A 23,288-nucleotide genomic window follows, 5' to 3' on the forward strand; every position below is an offset into this window, starting at 1 on the left:
GAATGCTTTCAGTGGTGTGTTTACGCCATGCTCCACTGCACAGAAACACTACAAATGCCATAAATCCCTGACAGTGTGTGGGCCCCTCATAGCAGCATAATGCCACCTGGCTGTGTGTGGGTGTCTATGTGAAGAAGCTCTCATTAAAATTTGCAGAATGTTTTGCGGGTGTTGAGTTACAGGAGAAGAAATCAATCAGCACTGTTCATGTAAAACACCAGATACAAAGCTGTGTTTGTTGAAAAAAAAAAAAAGGTCCACAGATAGGAGTGGTGTTTGTGTTCGGCTCCTTTCTGCTGTGACACTGTTGCTCTTTTTTTTTCTTTTAGAGATATAAAGGATCTGATATCATGTAAGACAGATCCATCTAAAGCTGCACAAATAATACAGCAGATGCCAAAGAAAGGCAATGTTTTTGGCACCACTTTACCAAGAACCGTCTTATCTATAACGGTCAATGTAGACACCGTTTCGGGGTAATCTATGACTGCCTCGTAATTTAGCCACAAGCAGTTAGTTTAGCCTTAGCCACTGTGAAAGTAGCTAATTTCCTAATTTGTGGCAATAGCGTATGGTTTTTGTTCAGTTTTTGTAGCTTGTATTTCTGCTGTATAGATGTGTCTGTAAGTTAGAGCAGATTGTTAAAGTTAATCTGACTTTAGGAAGATGTTGTGGTGCTCCAGATAATACTCCAAGGTCATGGGTCCCTGTCTGTAAATAGTAGCTTTTAGTGTTGATTGACAGCTATTGTGACATGTAACAGCCAAAGAGATAGAGCTGTGGGTGGGACATTGCTGACACTACAGAGTGACTACAGATAGCTGGCTTCATCAGAACCGAAGTAGAACATTTATTTGTTTTATCAGTAATCTTTTCATAAAAATAATTATACAGATAATTGGGGGAATTGCAGAATATGGGCCAATAATCGGCCAGACTGATAATCGGTTCGATCCCTACTGTAGTGACTGTAATAATTTGACAGAAGCAAATGAGGACATAAGGAGACATTATTAAAGAGTGACTAAATCAGTGTAAGGAGGTGGTTGGGACAGATGGATGAGACCCAAACAGGACATCAGAAAGAACAACTGACAGTGAATCCTAGTGATTTTAATAAATCTGACCACCTTGACTACTTTATTGTAGCAATGTAGCCTGACTAATTTAAGGAGGATTTATTGGATCGGTTAAAACAAGTAATTTGTGACTAAATTTCAGCAAACCTTAACTGTAAGTTTGTCAAAGAAGTAATTTCCTAGCAACAGAGGCATCAGATCAAACACAGCTTGTATGTTTCTTTACACAGCAGTTCTCAACAGTGTTATTTAATGCCACAATGTTGTTTAAAGATTTGTTTATTTACCCTTGTATATTTTAGCATATTTTTGTAGTTGGTGACTCAGATATTTTATGACATTTTTGAACACCCTTCCAGTTGGCTTTGTGTTGAAAAAAGCATCTGGTTTTTGACCGCCTCACAAGCCAGGATTGCCTCTGAGTTTCTTTTTCAGTTGTGTTTGTGTCTGGAGCTGTAGAAGCTTTGTTCACATTCACGAGTGTTGCTGTTAATGTTTTTGACTCTTGTTGTTATTGCCACTGGAGTGAAAAAGCCTCAGTGAACCAAAATTTTTCCAAAGCCACATAGTCAAGTGGAAGTTGAAACTAGTCAGATCTCTCTCTGGTGAAAAGTTTCGGAGTCCGTCTCACAGGGAGGGATTCTCTGCTGTTTACAGCTGCTGTTGTGGTTGTTGTTGTTGTTGTGGAGGAGAGTCATGCTATGAGGTTTCAGAGCCAGAGACAGACAACCCTCTGTGGCCCGACTCAGCGTCCTGACACCAGCGACGTTGAGGTATTTTCAGCTGTTTGCGTCATCTATTTTTGCCTGTGTGCGTGTAAGATTCAGTGTTCTAGACGCAACACAGCGCCCATACATATTCCACAAAACAGGAAAGATAGAACATCACAGTTTGTGGATGATACAAAAGTACTGGAAGAATGAGGGTTGCATTTCATTACATTATACCACCATACAGCTTTAAAATAACATTATTATTATCCGTTTGCACATCTTAAGTTGTTTACATTACATAGTATGTAACCTTGCACATACTCAGGTGATTCATTTGCACATTCCTGCACACTGGAAGCATTTCTATTACTTTTTGTGACTCATAATCCCTTTTTTACACTCCAGTTTGACAAGTAACACTGCTTCTTATTTGTCTTGCAAAACTTCCAGCCTGCTGACTGGTAACACTTTCTTTAATCTATATGCTAGTGTTTACTGTTATGCACTAAAACAATGGTGTCAAACTCATTTTAGTTCAGGGGCCACATGTAGCCCAATTTGATCTGAAGAGTGAAAGTACATAAAAGTTGTGGCAGTGCATCAACAACAGAGTTCCACCAAACCAAATTCTGCTGCTGCTGACTGACATGATATTGCACAATGTTCAATGTCTTTAAATATTTCCACAGTAAAGATTCATTTTCATAGAACTATGTTCTCCAGGGTGCAAAAGTGTCTGAAGCAGCATTTTACATTAAGTAGGCTTACTCACTGCTTAATTTGCTCCTGAAACTTGGCATCTTTTTTACACTTTGCAAAGTCATCCTGCGGATTGGATTGGACCATCTGGCAGGCTGGCTTTGGCCCACGGGCCATATGTTTAATACCCCTGCGCTAAAACATCGAGTCAGTTTCCTTGTATGTGAAAACCCTCTTAGCATTTAAACCTTTCTGATTCTTTTTCTGATTCTGAGACAGAGACAGAGAAACTCCAGGTGAGGAAGATGCTGTCTGGTTGTCATTTAGTTTGGTAGCAAGTATAGGTGTAAACTCGTGGAAATAAAGATGCAGATATAACTGTAGAAATCCAATAAACAAAACACCACATTTTTAGACATAGACAAAAACATATCTGTCAAAAATTAAGCCCAATCTGCCACTATTTGCTATAAGAGAGCCATTTCCCCTATGCTAGTGCAGGTATCTTTCTTAAACTGACCTCATTTTCGGCTTTAAAGATGCCTGACACTTTGGAAAATAATGTATTTTTTTCTAAATGGAAGACATTTAGTTATTTCCTATGGCAGAATACATGTAAAGGCTGAATTAATCAACGAAAAACACCAAAAGTGATGCTCTGATGGTCCAACTATTGACCCTGCATCCATGATGGATGGGAGCTAAATACCAGAAACAGCAGGTGTGACATTCCTGGAAGAATGACGTTTTTTACAGGTGAAATTTTTTCATCCAAATTTAGTTTTTGAACTTATGTAACTCCAAAACTGAACCTTCATTGGGTCAGTCATATAATCTTTGATGGTGCCTTTATTGGATGCTTGAATAAGAGAACCCAGACAGGTCAAACTAAAGAAGAAAAGGGAGTTTCGCTGCATATATTCACTGAGGAAGGAGCAGTCAGACATATTGCCAAACCACCAGGACTCCCAGCCCTGTCAAAGTAATCTGACAAATGCATTTTCCATTATTTACTGCTTAATTACCTCATCAACAAACACACTTTGTTCAAAGTGGGTATGAAAACACGTTTTGTGATACCGGAGAAAATTAATCATGTTTTGACTCCGCCATTGAGTCTCGCTAATCCATCACTGCTTGTGTGAAAAATACTTGAATGGAAGCCCAGTTTATCAGGAGAAAGATAGAAGGAGGAGGGATGCCGGCCAGAAGATGTGTGGAGGGTGGAAAGATGAAGTAGGACGAAGAAGGAAGAGGTTGTACCAGGAGGTGTTGACCAGACAGGAGAAGGAGGGGATGGAGGAGAAAATAGAGGCAGAGGGAAGGAGATAAGAAGGAGGAGGGTAAAAGCTGTTATGGAAGTGTTGCTGCTCTAATGCTGTGAAACTGAAGGTGAAGGAGAAAGGAATAGCTTCTCAAGAAGAGAATTGAAAATAAATTTGGCTTCAAGGTTGGGAAAATAAAAAATTGACTAAGATGATGAGGATGAGATGAGCTGTGACCAAAAGAAGGAAACTGAAACAAAAATAAGGCATTTAAAGGCAGTTTAGCACAGAAACAGACATATTTTCTATCCACTATCACACATCTTCCCCTTTGAGCTTTAGCGGCCTGAAAATGACACAAAAGAGCATCGCATTTACTTTAGAAGAAGAATAAATGTTATAATGAAACTAGAGGGTATATTCAGGAATTAGGAAACACTACAGTCCAGACAAAAGTCTTTCTTTCCCCTCTAAGGATGTGAGGGGAGGGGATGAGTGAGGTGAAGTGAATCTAAAAGGGTGCGAAGGCTGATTGAAGAGAGATTGTGAGGGAGGGAAGTCGGGAAATGGGGTTAATGGGGAAGGATGAAGGACACAGAAAGGTGGAGGAGGAAAGGATTTCACGAGGGGATGAAGTTGGTTATATATTGTTGCAAAGCTATAGTCTTTGTCGTGTGAATTATTAGATCGCTGAAGAACAATTTTGGTCAGAAATGCACATTTAATGCACAAAAATGTGTGAAATCCACTGGTGAAAATGTCCTTGGAGGAGTTGGCCTCTCAATCTGAATGTAAATGGTGAAACTGAGTGAGACATCAAGAGGTTAACCCACTGTGGCTGGAGGGGGAGTAAAATGTGTCACGGAGAAAAATATGGAGCACCAAAGGGAATAGGGCCAGTAGCCGAGGGGGTTAAAAGGACCAGACAAGATGGAGGCAGGGCTATTATTGGTAAATTAATGTAAAATGGTGATAAACACAAGGAGAGTGGGCAGAAAGGTGACAGGGAGGAGGAGGAAGAGGAGGCAGGAGGTGGATGCTGGACTGGAGAATAGGGGTGTTTGCCTCAAGGGGGGCTCCAGCCAGACAATGAAATGGAGGAAGAGGAGGAGGAGGAGGAGGAGGAAGATAGGGGCTAACGCTGCAGGTCTGCGGGCGAGACAAGACTATCTACCCTCAGGGGGGAAACAGCCTTGTTTTGTTTAGAGAAGAAGACACAAGAACCATCCTCCAGAGAAAATAGGCCAGACAGACAGATGGATGGGGAGACAGGAGAAAAAAAGAGAGAGATAGCAGGAGGGACGAATTGGAAACAGCGAAAGTGAGAAACAAAGAGAAGAAGAAGAAGAGACGCCCGGAGGGATCTTGGGAAGTCCAGGTGGATTAGAGCAGAAAGGGATGAGCACCTGATGAAAAGATAAAGAGACAGAAAGAAAGAAAAGTGTCTCAGAGCAAGGGATTACTGTTAGTGCAAGATGGTGGCCAGCTGTCTGAGAGCGAAAGGAGATGTGGTTGAGAAGATAAGAAGAAGTTTCCTGTGACTGCAACATGATTAAAAACGCTCCCTCCTGCCTCAGTGATCAAACACTGGACTCACCTGCTCGGACCATTTTGCAGACAGAAACAGGTTGACTTCCTATTTCACGAACTCCGCATTTGTGATGAATGTGCGCGACTAATGTTTTTTGATCCCCCCTCACTCTGTTAAAGAGTAATGACATTAAAGTCACTACAGTTTAATAAATCAAAGAGATGAAAGGTGCAGAAGTGAGGCGGAACGGCGCTAAATCAGGCGAGATTTTAAACTTGTCATCCGGACCGATAAGAGTGATTTTTGTGCAAAGCCGGGCTGTAAATATCCGAGACGTCTTCTTCAAAGTATGTGAAAAGAAAAATGTTTGTCTGGCTGTGTCTTCCAAACTTTAACTATGTTTTCATGTGGAGCTGAATACAGAACGAGATGCTGAGAAGAAAGAAAGACTTTCAAGCAGGAGGCAGGGACAGAGTTTTCCCACTACAGGGATTAACCAAAGTTTGCATTAAGTTTACGCAGTACTTCTTCAATATTAAACTGACATGCTGACTTTACTTTGACATGCTATGTGGCCTCCTTTTCATCTGGCTTTAAAGCATGACACTGTTAAACACAGTAAATTTAGATTTCTTTGTCCCTTGCCAACCCTTGTCTCCTGTCCAGGATTTCCAGGGAGCATTCCAAAAGCGCTAGGAGCACTGTATTGCTGCACAAGGAGACTACTTCGAAGGGAGAACTTAAATCACAAACTGTTTTGATTTTTGTAGGCACTCTGCTTTTGATCACATACAACTATTTTATCCCACAACGGCTGTTAGTTTCCAGCAGCTGCAAATATACTAACTACAAATAAACATGTAGAACGAACATCTTTCTAAATTTTCCTTGGAAGAACATGCCCCAGCACCCCAGTAATTATGACAGTAATTATGACAGGTTTGCTCTGTCTACGCAATGTTCTCACCTTTTTTACCCCTTTACCTGTTTGCATCGCCGCCTTAAAATTTGTACCTCTCAAGTAGTTTGTTTTTTTACTAAATACTTGCAAAACTAAGCCACTGCACTTGATGTTTTAGTATTTAGTGTTTTAGTGTTTATTAGCACATGTTAGCATGCTAGACATTATACCTGCTATACATTAGCATTTACAGCAAGTTAACAATGTAGCTGAAAACACTTCTGCTTTTCAACCCTGCATGACTCCTCACTTGAATCAAATGCACCTTTTTTCTACTGTAATCCATTCCACAAATGTCTGGCTGAACCGTCTGCTGCTTGCTTGCCTTTTTCTTTGATCCTCACCTGTGCACATAAGGGTTTATTTACCATTCCACAGCTCAAACATGTGCAATCCAGGCAAACATCCTCAACATTTGGCCATTTACATGGCCAAATATGGTTCTGTCCACCTCTGGATAAGCAGAGGTCAAACACCCATTCTATGTGCTCCTACAAATGGGTTGTATTAGTGCTTTGCCCTAAATGATCACAATATAGTTCCAACCAGGTGAAAACAGAAACTGTCTGCCAATTCAAATAGGTTCCACCCAGGCTGCTTACATGACCAAAAAAATCTGCAGATATAAATCTTCCAATGGCTTTCTTCTGACTAGAGCTCATCCCTTGCTTTAAAAAAACTTTGGATAAAAGCGTGGAACGTATAGCATATACATCATCCAGAGCAATAAAGAACAACTGCCATAAAAAAAACTTTAAGACAAGTTCGAGACACACAAAAAAAGAAAATAAAGAGATGATAATGGTTTTGATTAATGAAAGGAGTTGAAAACAAGCTGGAAACGATGGTAAAGAGGTAGGAACAGGGATGTGTAAAGGAGAAATGGAGGACAAAAAGAGAACTTGTAATTTTTCTTGTTTTTAAAGGCATAAGGAGCCGAAAAGAAGCAGTGAAGAGAATTTAATAATGAAGGAGTGATATATTGTGGGATTGAAGGAGTGAGCAATGTGTACGCTGCAGTCAGTGGATTACCCATAGTCCTCTGTGCTCTGCCCCGAGGGTCCCACTGGTTATATGAGTGTCTATATGTATGAGTGTGTGGGTGCATGCATGTTTGTACAATGTGTGTGGCAAGTGTGAGTTTGTGTAGTCGTGACGAGATGAGATTAGCATTCCTGCGGTTCCACGGAGGCCACCTGAAGTAGCAGGAACGGCAGGAATGTGGGAACAGCGATACGCTTCGCCGTCTCCATCACCACAACATCTCAGCTAGAGAAAAGACGGGAGACTTCTTAAACACTCTTTTCTAACCTTTTTTTCGTGCAAACGCTTTGTGTCTTAACATCAACCTCTTCCTTTTTGTAGAGTTTCTGAAACTTTTAAAGCCAAACTTACCCAAGGAGCAGAGTCAAGTCAAGTATTTATAGATTATCACAGCACGCCGCACAGAAAAACAAAGGGCTGTGTTCTTGACGGGATGATAAAACATTTCCGGCTCTTATTCGAGACAAAAGTGCAAAACAGAAAACTTTTGATTTGTGGTGATTTAAATAAACTGGGAAAACCGAGGTCTAGACGGAGCTGTGACAGCAGATGACTGAATTATACAACCATGAGCAACACTGGAAATATTCACAACTGTCATAAACATTATATTTTTATATTTTTATACACAGTAGAACAGCTCTAAAAATCATTCCCGTTTGCCAGAGATGAACCAGTGGCGTCTGATATGTCAAAGAATGTTTAAAATTTTATAGCGTGAGTAAGGGATTAATCAATTATCAACCATGCTAATTATCGATATTGATGTTTGGTATTTTTCCGATTATCTGTATTGGTATTTTTATGTACAGATAGCTGCCAAATAACTTAAATGCACTACTTTTGCTCTGATGCAGAAGGCTCTCTCGCTATTGGTCATGGGTCATAAATAACAGCCAATCACTGAAAGTGATTGTTTACACAAAGAGACAGATGAGCACATTTGCAGAGTGGAGCAGCTCCGGTGAATTACCAGAGTTGAGTTTTGAAGATTGGGTACTAGATGTTGCTAAAGTTGCTAAAGAAAACGCCGCAATAATTCACTTATTCGTGTCAGTGAAGCTTATTTTGTTGGTGGTACTAGGCTTAGACTATCATTGAGAGATTTCCATGCATCTTCTGTGGCTAATGCTACCTGTAGTACTGTAACATCTTTCTAGAGTCATAATAATTTGAACAATTTGCTTTAACTGACAGACACATCCATCTCACGGAGTCCCAACAAAAAGCACATACAACATGTATATCCGTTCCAAATATCACTTAGCAGTCTTTCTTGAACGGCAAGAATTGATATCAATATTGGCCCTTAGAAAAATAAAACAAAAAACAAAAATACATCGCTTGTTCCCTAGCGTGATTACAGAGACAGCTGACAAATTAAAGGAAAAACAGTCATAAAGTGCCTTAGTTTGGTGTTGAGCTGCCAGAAGAGCTTCAGTGCTTCTTGGTATTGATTCCTCAAGCTTCTGAACTCTAATGTACAGATGGACACTGTTCTTCCAAAAAATAGATTTACTGTTTTGATGATTACAGTAAAAAGTGCTGTCCAACACCATAATCTCACATAGTTCTTCAATTGGATTGAGATCTGGTGAATGTGAATGCTATAGCAGTGAAATTTAATAGGAATGACTGGATTTGTGGGCTACTTTTTTGTCACTTAATCAGGAATTTCACACTTTCACCATATCCTGTTGGACTCTCTTGTTAGCCAACTTAGTTATCATATGTGTGTCAGATTGTCAGTTGAATTTGAGTTCATAAATTCCTTGGACACTTTATTCAACATTATTTTCTGAGGCATTTTTACTTTTATGCTTATTTGATTGTGGCAGTGAAGAAAGACAAGAAATTTGAAGAAAGAGAGCAGAGAAAGTTAATGAAGTGAACTGGTTTTTTTAGAAAGAGACTTTTTTTCAGTTTTGATTGGCCTAAGGTCCTACCTTTGTTTGTTTTTAGGAAGACTGTTGTCTTCTTTTTTGGCTTTTGGTCTCCTGACTTGTCATTTATTTTGATTGTACCACTGAGAATCTGTTCAGTAATATTTTCATCTATCTGCGACTTTTCTCTGAATATTAATTATAATGTTTCAGTAGATTATCAAAATTCGTTGTAGCCTATTTCATTATGTTGAACCCGCATTGAAGCTGAGGAATTACATGATTAAATCCTAATAGTTGTACGCTCATCAAAGCCACAGAAACTCTGCAGGATGCCTTCAAATAAACCTTTGTGGGGCATATTGTTTCACAATAAATACATTTTTCCACTGTGATTAATTCCGACCCACAATCTATGGTTAGCTTGTTCAAATTCAAAGTTCAAACGCTAGAACAACATTTACAAAATGACATAATTTCACCCAAGTGTAGTCAGATTTCTGCTGGTGGTGACTGAGTTATCAAGACAGACAGATGAAAAGAGCAAAAATCCACACTCCACCTGATTGCGCTGCATGAGGGATCACAGATGGAACAATGCCCGAGTGAGAAAACCCTATCAAATGCTGCGATCCGCTGTGTTTGAAATGAAGAGCGAGGACTGAGGCGTGGTGTTAGCTTGTGTGACAGCAGGTGTTGTTCTCCTGCGGCGGACTCACTGCTCAGCTCTCCCACTGCGGCTGGTTATTAATGGCTACAGATTCATTGCAAGCAGCCAGTCAGCCAGTCAGCCATGCTGCCATGCTGCCAGCACGCCCGACACTATTAGTCACACAGTCAGACTGATAGATGCACACACTCAGACACACACAGCCATGGACATAATGAATACAAAGTACTGAGCACAAACACACTGGCAATTGCACAGACTCATGGACATTGCTCACATGCAGTCTTGAACAAAAGTTTACATAAACAGTCTGAAGTTTTCGATGACTCTTATAACTCTTAATTTTCTGTGATGGAATGACTAAAACACATGCATCTTTGTCACAAAAAACAATCATGCATTTTGGTTCTTAATAGATTTATTATTGGTCTTGTGGGAAATGTTACAAAATGCTGGGTCAGAAATATACATACAGGAATGCAATGCCATTTTCCAAAACAACCCTAGAGCATAATACTGCCACCACCATGCTTGACACCTTCTCATCTCCAAACATATTTCTTCTCAGCTTTTGTTCCATCTGACCACAGAACTTTCCTCCAGAAGGCCTTTTCTTTGTCTAAGTGATCAACAGCAAACTTCAGTGGACCTTTAAGGTTCTGCGTCTAGAGGAAGAACTTCCTTCTTCATAGAGCCTCTTAGCTCATGTTGATGTAAAACACTGTGGACACTGACAGCTGTGTTCCAGCAGCTTCTAATTCTTTGCAGACCTGCATTTTGGTGATTCTTGGTTGACTCTTGACCATCATGACCAGTTGTCTCTCAGCAGCAGGTAATAGTTTGTGTTTTCTTTCTGGTGGTGGCAGTGACACAACTATATGGTGAACTTTACACGTACAAAAAATTGTTTGCATTGTTGTTGGGATCTGTAGCTGCTTTGAAATGGCTCCAAGTGACTTTCCTGACTTGTTTAAGTCGACAATTTGCTTCTTCAGATCTCACAAAAAGTTAAGAGGCCATGCCACTAAGACTGTCTACATCAGATTTTGTCATATTTCCTAAAGACCTATATATAATTTACAAAATAACTAAAATGCATGACAGATTTTTGTTTCAAAGACTCCATCACAAAACATTAAGAGTTTTAGGAGTCATTGAAACCTCAAGACTAAAAATGTGATACATGGTCTTTGTAAGGGTATGTAAACTTTTTCACTACTGTATGTACAGTTAACACTAAACAGTATAACACTAAAATCAGGCCTCTCCAGTAACTGAGACACTCTTGTAATTTTTACTGTGGTAAATTAATATTTGACTTCTTTTTTTCTTCCCCCTCTCTGTCATATCTCCAATCTCTCCCATCTTTCCTCGTGTTGTCTTTATGTTCTCTATCCAGAGGACATCTTCATCCTTCATGGAAAAGACAAGAAGAACCCTCTCATCTACGGCCTGTTTACCACTTCAAGGTATGTGCCTCTGTAAAGCAGAAGTCATGGGAGTAGAAAAACTTTAAATAGCGCTTTGTAAACTGTGTGCTTTTGTTTATTGAAAATGTCAGGATGGTCGTGACTGTTTTGTCCTTGGTTTATTTTTGAAATGAAATCACATTTTTTTTTTTGCGAGGTTTTCAAATTGACACTTCATGTACAGTTGGCACACTGGACTTTTGTGGCCTCCATAGACAGTGAAATGACAAAGTTAAATAGACTTTAACCCTCTAAGCCCCAAACGTTTACAAAAACTGCTAATATCAAACCATCTATCAGAGCCAGTAGAATCAGTAGGAATTATCGGAATTTCGACAACTGAAATGTGCTTTGGAAAATGAACCAAATTTAAGCTTAAAATCAAGACATGTCTTCAAAACTGCTTTGTTCTACAAGTTTCATTGAAAAATTCACCAAAAATAAACAATTTGCTCTCTCCAGATTCTGCAAAAAAACAAACAAAAAACCCAAATCTGCACTCCCTGGTGCAGCCTGGAAGCCATTTGAGACCCGGCTTTGACCATCGATCATGTGGAGAAAATTTAGGGACTTTTCAACTGAACTGCAGGCTGTGTTTACACAGAGCAGATAAAAGTCAACTTTATTGTCAACTCTGCCACATGTACAGGACACAGACGGGACTGAAATGCTGTTTCTCTCAGACCCCGGTGCAAACATGCAAGTCACAGTAGGAAAAACAAAAAAGACAAAGACACTAAGAAACAAGACACTAAGAAACAAATAATGCAGTGTAATGGATGGTGCAATAGTGTAGTAACTAATAATAGGAGACAAGGAGATATTAAAAATATATCTAGTAAAATATCTGTAGTATTTCGAGCCCTCATTTTTTTCCACTGCTGATCAAATATTTCAAAAATCCATTACAGAAGGATGAAATCTTTAAGAAGAAAGAATTGTGGACAATAAAATGAATACTACATATATGTATTTTTCAACAGTTCCAGGTTATCCATAGTACAGAAGCATCTTTTTATGTTTTATCTAATAATCATATGTTATAATATCATAATATAGAGAACTAACAACCACTCAGTAACGTAGAGTCTGATTTTATCTTCACATACTGAGCAGCTCAGCTTCTGCGTCGTGTTATATTATGTTTATACGTGATGAGAGTCAGTCAGTAGAGCGTCTGTGACAGGACGTGGATGCTTCATGTCACATTGTAATGTGTTGCACACAGATGTTGATATCACACACTGAGATTTATACACACCCTGCAGCAACTTCTGTCACTGCGACTCATGAATGAAACATCGTCATTCATGCTGACAACATGGAGCTCATGTGAGGCTCCATCATCATATCATCATCATCGTCAGAGTGTGACACCGCCTGTGTGTGACACATTGGTCACGACTTCACGTATTATGTCTTTTCACACACAAACAAACACTTAAATGAACTTGCAGGAAGACAGTGCAAAAATTAGAATTGACTTATATTCTAGAGGGCAAATAAGAGCAACAAAATGCATTAATACTTAACTTGCTCGCATGTTAGTAGGAGGCAGTTATTACAGAGTGATCTTTTTTCTGCCTCATACAGCAGACAAACATGAATTATGTGAAGTAAATCAGATCATTAAAGACAGGTAGACATTGAAATGCTGATATTCAAAGGAGCAGACTCTCATGAAGACTGACCCAGATATCAGGTGAATAAAGACAATATACAGACAGAAAAATATTCACCGTCTGCAAAAAGTGAGAGGAAAAAGTGAGGAAAAATCCAGAGAGAAAAAAAAAATGAGCGAGCGAGAAGCCAACTAGAATGCCTGCCTTTTCTCATTTTCTCCAAGTGACTAAAAGCACCACATGTTCTGAGAATAACAGAGTTTCTGAGCCCGACGCCAGAGCTCCACAGTAGCAGCACAAGTATGACAGCATTTGGCTCGGTGGAGCAGGGAGTTGGTCTGTTTCTTCGGGTTTTTGGAAAGTGTCTGGAATCTCAGCGGGGAACGGACAGAAATCCAAAGCATCACCCAGGGTGGGGTCCTCAACCACAGAACTGCAGAGTGCAAAAAAGGTCATTCCTTCTGAATGGAAACTTGTCTCCACGGTACAGTCGTGACTGCACGCACACGCAGGTTTTTGTCTGCAGATGAAGTTGAGCGTGTAAACCACGGATATGTCATCTGCTTTTTGCTTTCATTATTTTGTTTTCCATTCAAATTTAGATTTTCTTAACATAATCGTCTGTTTATCTCATGCAACAGCAGATTAGATTAGATTGTTGGCACATTGATGTTGGGGAGAACTTAGTGTTTATTCGTTTTTGATTTACTTCCACTGTGAGCCTCGTTGTCACATTGACCACATACACATATTTACTATAAATGCTTCAATAGGGTAGATACAGATGTAGAAATATGACTTGGTGTCCTGCATTTGGCTATAGTTCTCATCTACATCTACCCATGACTTGCAATAGACCTGGAAAAGAGTCTTTCTAATGTCTGATCCATCTTTGGCAGTCATCTGCAGATATGTTCAGATATCCAAGTCAATTTTATTTGTAAAGCACTTTTAAAACAACATAAATTGAACCAAAGTGCTGTATAAATATAAATAGCAACCTATAGGACATAGACACAAAGCCTAAAAAGACAAATCTGAATAGAAACACAATGAAATAGAGAAAAAATAAAAATAAAACAGTAAAAACAAGAAGTCAGAGGGTCAAGCTCTACTTGGATGGAATACCAAAGAGTTGGGTCTACAGCAGTAGCTTAAAAGTTTCTAAAGTCTCGACAGTTTTTACATAAAAAAGTCAAACTGTTCCTCACATTAGGTGCAGCTACTGAAAAGTCACTCTTTTTATCTCGTAATATCTAAGAACATCTGATTGGTCAGCCTCAGTAGTCCAATGAGTTCTGCTTAATGTGGGGATGCCAACCCATTTAAAACCTTAAAAACCAACAATAAAATCTTAAAAAATTAATCTTGAAATGGACAAAAAGGCAGTGGCGAGAGGCCAATACTGGTGATATGTGATCCAGTCTTCCTCACATGTAAGAAGGGCATCTGGTCCTGTGATTTCTGGTCATAAACTTTCTCTTAATGAGGCTGAAAAATGAAGCGTCAGGTGGAAGAAAAAATGACACCAATTTTGTCTTAAACACAGAAGGAATCACTGGATTTTCAACAACTGAAATTTTCCATTTCTTTGGAAAACTTTACCAAATATAATTTTAAAATTGACATATTTCCTCAAAATCGTTGTTTTCCTCAAGTTTCTTAATAAAATCTGTCGAAATGAACCATTTGCACCCACCAGATTCTATAAAACAACAAGTAATTCTGCAATCTGGAAACTGTTTGAGACAGAATGGAGCATGTTCAGTCACATTTCTTCCAGTTTTGCGTCATGTGAAGGTTATACATTTTTCAACAGTAAATGCCAATATCTGCATGATGGACTGTAAATACACAAAGTTTTGATGGTGGTCATTTCAGTTAGTGGGATTTTTAATCATATACCTGAAACTAGCTGGTGTCTTTGTACGTCTTAGATGATTCTGAACATATTTTATACTTTACAAAAGAGAAAATGAATATAAACATATTTTTACAGAACCTTCCTAGTTCCTTTTAAAAAGCAGAATCAATTGTATTGGTGTTTATTTTTACCATCGAATGTAACCGACTTGTTTTGTGGAACTTTCTCTGGTGATTTATTGACAGTTTCTTACATTACAACTCTTGATATCTTGGAAATGCAACTCCTGGGCTGTCATGAATGCTAAGGTTTTCTCAGTTTGGTTGCTTGTTTTAATGTTCTAAATGATTTGACGTCAACCACCCATCTGACTTCCCCTCTGGGACCTCTGAACTTTCACGGCCTCCCTCCCTGAACTAGAACATCCGCCTAAACATATGCGTCACCCATATAAACTGGAGGAAGCCACCCAAACTCGTAATAACATGGGCCTTCTTGTTTTTTAAGGTTATTTTTTGGTATTTTTCACCCCTGCTAAGCAGTGACAGGAAATGTGGAGAAACAGAGCAGGAGAAAGCCAGGAATCAAACCGAGGACTCAGTGATTTAAGGCATTTGTGCCCATGTGGCATGTATGTTCCCAAACCACTCAGCTATCTGGTTGCACAAATTGCTGCAATCTTTAAATTAGACATGCTGTGCTAAACATCCTCCACAACTCATTATGTTAACTGCAGTGGATAGGACGGGATGTTGTGGTGGGAACTGTGTCGCAGTTCAGTTCAGAGAAGACTCAAATGCACGATGCTGGAGGCAGGTTGCAAAATACAGAACTTAAAGCTGAGGGGTTTACTGTGAAGCAAGCTTAAGATGGCCAAGCTTTCTTTGCGTTAGAGGCTGGAGAAAACCAAAACCCCAAACACAGAAAACTGGTATCCTGACAGTGATTTTTAACTTTAATCACCAGGTTTTCTTCATGAGACTCTGTACAAATTTACATTAAAAGGGGCATTTGGTGCACCAATTGACTTTACTTCCACACAACCTTCAGTCAAGAGAAGCAGGTTTTCTAATGGAAAGCTATGAAGAATATAAACAAATGTATTCTGCTAAAAGGCACTGTTAATGCAAAAGATTTAAGCAAGGAACTTTGGTAGAAAACTGGTCATCATAAAAGTTTATATGTTAATTTTACCACTCAGTGCACTCTTAATGCAGCTGCTTAATTCTAACAGTTTTAACCATCATACATTTAAACATGATATTCCAAAAGTGCATTTAGGTCTTAAACTATACCATAATGAGGAATACATGGAAATCACTATAGGTTTTGACCAAATCAAAGTGAAATTAATGTTATTTATTTAATATTCTCTATGATAAATACCAACAGAGTGATCTATTTCTAATTTTTAGCTTTATTAGCTGCAGTATCAGCAGTCTAAATGTTTTACGCTTTTTTTTACACCACCAGCTGAATGCATGTAAGTTCCTATGGCAACGTGATGCATACAGTTTGCTTGCCCGACTTCATTCAGTGGTATCACTAATGTACAGATCAGCAGGTTTGCAGATAAAATGCGTTCTCTAAGCTGAGAGTCTAGTAAAAGAGTCGAAACAGAACTCCCTCTGGTGTAGCTTAGCTCGACAACATCTGTTACCATGGTGATCTAACCAGGTTAAAAGAGAGCCACCTTCATGACAATGAAGAGTCCAGCTTTAGGCTCAACATACTCCACTAACCCATTAATGTCATTTTGTAGTGCACCCCTTCAGGCAGAAGCAGAGTCCGAGGTAGAGACACACAGTACAACAAACCAGGGAACCCAAAAGTTGCTGGAAAGCACAACGCAGAAAAACTGGCAAATGAGTGGTGGAAACCTGGAAGCGTCTAAACTGCTGGACTAATCAGGAAAGTGGTTTGGACAAGGGTTGGTTGTGGAGCTGGGCAGGTGAGGTGGGTGTGGCCAGCAAGAGACCTCTGGTGGGTGGAAGAAGTGATGCAAAGAATAACTTGAACTGACTGAATGTCAGAATAAGTTCATATAAAAACCCAAAAGCTGTGACTGGAAGAAGCGCATTCATTCATCCAACTTGGGGTTGGAGCTCATTTGGTGAATTGATGCATTCAAGCTGAAAAGCCACAATGAGTCACAGCTCTTCATATATGACATTTTCTTATTTAATTTACTGCTCAAAGACCACTGCCACTCATTAAGGGCAATGAAGGTGTGCTCAGCTTATGTTTTGCACAGCGGAGGAATAACGGATGGAAAGATTGATCTGACAAAGCTGTCCTTGTTTTCTGTTTATCCTCAGTGATATCCTGAATGGTTCAGCCGTGTGCGTTTATCGAATGGAGGATGTTGTTCGAGCTTTCAAAGGGAACTTCCTGCACAAAGAGGGGCCTCAGTATAAATGGGCAGAGTTCACAGGGAAGGTGCCATATCCACGACCAGGAACTGTAAGTTATTATTACCAATTATCTCCTTAAGGCAAAATTTTTATGTTCTAAATCGGTAAATATCCCATAAAAAAATGATGTGTCCATCTGCAGTCATACAAATGCAAATAAATCACTTAAACCTCAAAATAGTAATGCAGAAGTCAGTGAAATTGGGAGAAATCTGCGTTATTTTCATTCGGGAACGTTAAATTTCACCACATTTTCCCTTTCTGTATCTTTGTTTCTCTCTCAGTGTCCCAGCAGCACATATGGAAGCTACAGCTCGACCAGAGAATATCCCGACGACGTCATTTTCTTCAGCAGGACTCACCCACTTCTGCAGGTTCAGCTCATATTTCACTGTAAAAATTACAGCAATTTAGTTTAATTAGCTGTCGAGTATTTTTTTTTCTCCATTTTTTGCCAAAATCCTAAGTGAGATTAAAAAATTAAATTAGGGTGTATAAATGATTAACAACACGACTGGCTGAGCAAACACTCATTTTTAATTCAGGAGAATGTGCTGCCGCTGGGAGAGCGCCCCCTCCTGGTCAGAGTGGGAGTTCACTACAAGTTCAGCAAACTGCTGGTGGACAGGGTGGAGGCTGTGGATGGCACCTATGACGTCCTGTTCATAGGCACAGGTAAATTGTGTACCGTGTGGACCTTCTTTAAACGTGTGTGGCGAATTTGATCAAACTTTTAAAAATAATTTGTGCTTTTTCAGACTCGGGACTCGTGCTCAAAGCCATCCATCTGCCCAGAGAACATGGTCAGAGTCTGGAGGTCACTCTGGAGCAGCTTCAGGTCTTTCAGGTACAAGAAACTGCAAATCGACTTGTTGTTTTACTGATTTTTTTAATGCATTTCTTCCATGGATTCTTGCAGTTTTAAAAATTCAACAGTCAGCTCTCCAAACTAGATCTAACTGTGCAAACTGCACAGGCTTTTCATATCATCCTGCACGAGAAGAATGAATGCAGACGTAATGTGATGAATTCCATATCTGCTCAGACCACATGGAAATGAATGGAACCCATTGACTTAAACACTGCAATATGAATAGCTGACACTGGAAACTGTGAGCAATGAGTTGGAGGTTGTGTGATTTTTGCCAGATGCCACAGATGCTCTGTGAAATGCACCAAAAACACAGTTTAATCCAGCATGATAAAATAATGCTGTTTATTGTGTTTATATTACTGTAGTACCATTATTCTCCTGGGAACTGTGTATATTTTTACAAATGAAGTGCCGTAAGCGAAGTTAGTGTCAGAGTGTAAATAAAACATTGTTGACCACAGCTGATCATATTCACATGTCAGTCCAAAATGAATTCCACTTGAGGCACAAATCCAAACACAAGAAGAAGTCAGTGTTGACCTAGGCTGATGTGGTTTAGACAGCTTTGTCCGGCTGTAGGCAGTTTGCTGTTTCTACTGTAGCATCACATTGCGCTCCAGAGACACGAGGTCGCGTTCAGCGCTCCTCATTTGCAAAAAGTTTAGGTCTCATGAAACCTGATCCGACACCTCGTAAAACTTTGGTGAAACTTTTAAACTAACTGTTGTTTTTCTGTCATGAAGGTAGATTCAGCAGTTTATTTCTCGCCTCAAATGTTTTCAGAAACACATTTTGCTGAGCAGTTTTTGCGATAAAAGCGAGTTACCATATTGGTCCGGTTCAAATTCCAGTATCGTCCAATCAGATGCGGCCAACATAGGAGCATGAATCAAAATAATAATAAGAAAACCTTTTGTTGTCGTTGCATTCAGGATAAAACGAGATGAGGGGTGCCACTTCTGCTTAAAAAACACGTTATTACGTTATGATAGCAGGAATTATAAAGTACATCATAAAAACACAGGGTTTAAGGAACTGAGGAAAAGTTGCTGTCATAAATTACATATGCAGTAAGGAAACACCAAATGAAATAAAATAAAATGAAATAGAACTACATAAAATAAAATAAAATGATAAATAATAATTTAATAAATATATAGGTAGATAAAGGACAAAATAGAAGTCAAAATTCATAACAACTGAATAAGAAAATAATAAAAAAATTAATAATGAACAACAAATTTAATAAGGTAAAATATGTAAATAAGTGAATAACTAAGTGAATAAATAACGAGATCAATAAATAAAACCAGTTCTACATATAGTAATATTTTAAAATATCTATCAATTCAACCAAAAGCAAGGCTTTAAAGTAGATCTTGAATTTTCCTTCAAAAATGTATACATTGTCTGCTGCCCTCAGGTCTCAGAGATGTGGCTTTTTGTTCTGACTTGTGGTTTAATTAAAAAGCCACCATCAGAGGGGACTGTAAATATATCACAGGAGGGACTGTAAATATGTAATTTTAACACAAAAAAGGCAAAAATCCTGCGCATATATCATCATACTGATGAGTCATACGTTGATCAAACGTCTAGTTTCTATCTATCTATCTATCTATCTATCTATCTGTCTGTCTGTCTGTCTGTCTGTCTGTCTGTCTGTCTGTCTGTCTGTCTGTCTGTCTGTCTGTCTGTCTGTCTGTCTGTCTGTCTGTCTGTCTGTCTGTCTGTCTGTCTATCTATCTATCTATCTATCTATCTATCTATCTGTCTGTCTGTCTGTCTGTCTGTCTATCTATCTTCTCCGTTTGTCTCATTATGAACTCAGTGTTTCTCCGTTGTCTCTTCTCTCCTCCTCACAGCACAAGTCACCGGTGACAGCCATGACACTCTCAAAGAAGAAGGTAACAGATCAGAGAGACGCAAACTCACTTTCAAAACTTCCAAAACTCCCTCGCATCCTCCGCACACACACACACACACACACACACACACACACACACACACACACACACACACACACACACACACACCATCACACTTATCACTCATCTCCCCACCTAGCGTCTCCAAGGACAACTTCATCACCAGTTGCTATGGTTACCCCGTCGGTGCAATAATGAGGAGATGCCACACACACACACACACACACACACACACACACACACATAGTGCACCTTGCATTATTAAAATAGTCTGGGATTCATGAAGGAGAAAAAAAAAACAACACAGCTCGCTCACACAGCCAGACGTACACATCAAGATTATAAAAAGCAAGAATCACCACATTTCTGTCTCCCACACACACAACACAAACGTTGTTACCGTGTGACTCACAATCTGCTTGTTTGCAAAACTTAATGCCCCCTTTTTTCCCCTCTCTTTGCCGTCCCCGTCCTCGACTGTACCTCCACTTCCAACCATTACTTTCTTTCTCCTCCATCTCGTCTTCCACCCTCCGCCTCTTCCTCCAGCAGTGGTTGTTTGTGGGCTCCAGGGAGGGTGTGTCCCAGCTGGCCCTGTACCAGTGTGAGCTGTACGGTCAGGCCTGCGCCGAGTGCTGCCTGGCCAGAGATCCCTACTGCACGTGGGACGGACATGCTTGCAGCCCCTACATGCCTACAGTCCGCAGGTGACGACATTTCACCTCTTTATCCACTTACGTAATGACACAATTTTGCACAAGTTGATTTTTGTTTTCCCTAGAGGAACAAATGTGAAATCAATTTTCTCAAATCAGATTTAAACCACATAGTCTGAAATGTGGCTCACATTACCTCCCAACTTTGACCCTTCTGATTACATTTTAAGCATTCATTTCACACGCTTAAGACTTTGTTCCATTGCAAAGAATAACAACTTGCCATGAAATTGATGATGTTTTCGGTGACATCCTGACCTTTCCGGTTCTGATTTCTTCAGCAAATTGGTTCTGCCAAGTGATTTCTCAGTTTTTAGCTTGGCCTTTCCTCTAGTGCCGTCCTCAGGACCAACTTTACACAGTCAATTGTAAGTGAAATCTGCTTTTTTTCTGTACTGTTCTTCTTCGCAGGAGGAACGCTCGGCATTTGGGCGAGGATGAGGATCCACTGACTCAGTGTGTCAGACAGGGAGGTGAGCAGATTATTCAATAATCATGTTCAACATGTTTGCTTTACAATTTTTCTCAGTCGCTTTGGTACATTTCTCCAATCATCCTCGGCATTTGCAAAACAGTAAGTGCATTTTTCAAAACAATTTGTACAAATAGCAAAATACTATGGATTACCTGAAAAAGCCAGTCTCTTGCTCAAAATCCTTAGTTCATCTCTCAGAAGTAAATATCTGTGTCAATGAACATGTCAGTGCCATCAGAATGACAAGTCCTTGGGTCGTTGTGTGGATAAGACAGTCAAATTTCTTAGTCATGTTGTGATTATAACAGTGTTCTCTGGAAAGATGCTCTGATGTAAACTATGGCTAAAATTTTGATGACAATTATTGTTTGATTTATGTCATTGTAGATTGACATTGGACAGATTTCACAGATTGGATATCTGATGGTTGGACAAAAATAAATTAATACTCTGACATTTCATAGCCTAACAATTACTGAGAGAAAAGTTGTTGATATTTAGCTACTTTTGGTAGTTAGCATGTGTCGGACTCACTGTTGCCCTCAGATTTTCTTTCCACCTGTCCTGTGCACAAGCTTGACCATGCACAGGACACACTGGAATTCTGTTTTCAGAATCAATCCCAGCTGCCTTGTTTGTTTCTCATGTACATTTATTTACTCTGCATTGACATATAATAGACAGCTAGCGAACAATGAGAACATTTTGCCAAATCAGACAAAAAGTGTGTTGGATTAGAATCTCTTACTCTATCTTTAACAATGCTTAAGCTACAGTAAATTCATTCAATTCATTTCAAGCATTGTATGTTGTAGATATGCCTCATAAATGTATGTTTAGTTATAATACATAAAACAATCTGCAACAGAATCCAAGTCAGTTCTGTTTATATGATCCTACATAAGATATTTTTTATCTCAAGACAGTTGATAAGAATTCAAAAAAACAGTCAAATGGAAAATTTACGAAATGGAAATGCTATATATGAATGCACTGTATATTTGACTGCATCTATGTATATATATATATATATATATATATATATATATATATATATATATATATATATATATATATATATATATATATATATATATATCACTGATTCTTCAGAGTTGGGACAAAACAGGTTTGATCAATCATTTTTGAAAAAATCCACACTATATTATTAAGAGTTATATAATTCTGTAAAGAAATGGCTATTTAACCATGTAAAAGAACAGGTTCTAAATAAAAACAGTTTTTTGAAAAATAAACATGTTTCCCAGTCGAACTTGATTTGTGTCAACCCCATCAGACACACTAAGAAGTGTACAATTTTAATCCTTCCAGTCCAACAAGAATCTAAAGTTCTGAATTGTGTTGTAACAGGGTTTAGTTACTCTGATATGTAATAAAATACATCATGTAAACTTAAGTTGTGATTTCACACTATTCTGAAAAATCTGATTTCTAGATATCTTCATTTTCATACTTTGTTTTTAATTTTAATATTATAAAAATAATTCCTTAAATAATTAAGATATAAGAGGATGTAGATCAGATGATCCTTTATTACATGAACAACATAAACTGAAGAAAGAATTAATATTTTCTTTCAAAAATTAACAAAACCTACATCTGACGGTGTTGACAAAGAACTGACGGTGTTGACAGAAATTGAATATAGACTAATATTTATAAATAAGTTCCAGTATACTTCCATGAAAATAAGAAATGTTGCATTTTCCTGAAATTAGAATTTGCGCTTTATATATACATAGAAGTCGGTCCATCTACAGAGGCTGTCATCCAATGTAATATTCAGTTTCGCAACCAGATGCTGCAAAAATCTACAAAGTGACTTTTTTTAAAAAATTAAATACATAAATGTTGCGAAAGTGACCCAATAATAAGTAGACCAAGGCCTGAACATGCTGTACAAGTTAGAAGTGTAGGTTATACCATATGGCTAAATGATGTAATTCATGCAATATACAGTCATGGAAAAAATGACTAGACCACCCTTGTTTTCTTCAATCTCTTGTTCATTTTAATGTCCGGTACAACTAAAGGTACATTTGTAAGGACAAATATAATGA

The 23,288-nt window shown here is 38.8% G+C and overlaps 1 protein-coding gene across 2 annotated transcripts in view; it reads left to right on the forward strand.

The window, feature by feature from the left end:
- The window catches only part of sema3h (sema domain, immunoglobulin domain (Ig), short basic domain, secreted, (semaphorin) 3H), a 90,192-nt gene that overhangs the window by 59,050 nt on the left and 7,854 nt on the right, over positions 1 to 23,288 (forward strand). Inside the window, exons 9-16 of one of the 2 annotated variants that reach the window (XM_023288761.3) lie at positions 11,245 to 11,314; positions 17,119 to 17,263; positions 17,499 to 17,588; positions 17,760 to 17,889; positions 17,973 to 18,061; positions 19,954 to 19,995; positions 20,566 to 20,723; positions 21,144 to 21,205. In XM_023288761.3, the coding sequence (XP_023144529.1) occupies positions 11,245 to 11,314; positions 17,119 to 17,263; positions 17,499 to 17,588; positions 17,760 to 17,889; positions 17,973 to 18,061; positions 19,954 to 19,995; positions 20,566 to 20,723; positions 21,144 to 21,205 (786 nt within the window). The remainder of the gene's footprint in view (positions 1 to 11,244; positions 11,315 to 17,118; positions 17,264 to 17,498; positions 17,589 to 17,759; positions 17,890 to 17,972; positions 18,062 to 19,953; positions 19,996 to 20,565; positions 20,724 to 21,143; positions 21,206 to 23,288) is intronic. The other variant, XM_023288762.3, reaches the window with a different exon arrangement.

The sequence above is a fragment of the Amphiprion ocellaris genome, chromosome 8 (assembly GCF_022539595.1).
Source record: "Amphiprion ocellaris isolate individual 3 ecotype Okinawa chromosome 8, ASM2253959v1, whole genome shotgun sequence".
NCBI lineage: Eukaryota > Metazoa > Chordata > Actinopteri > Pomacentridae > Amphiprion > Amphiprion ocellaris.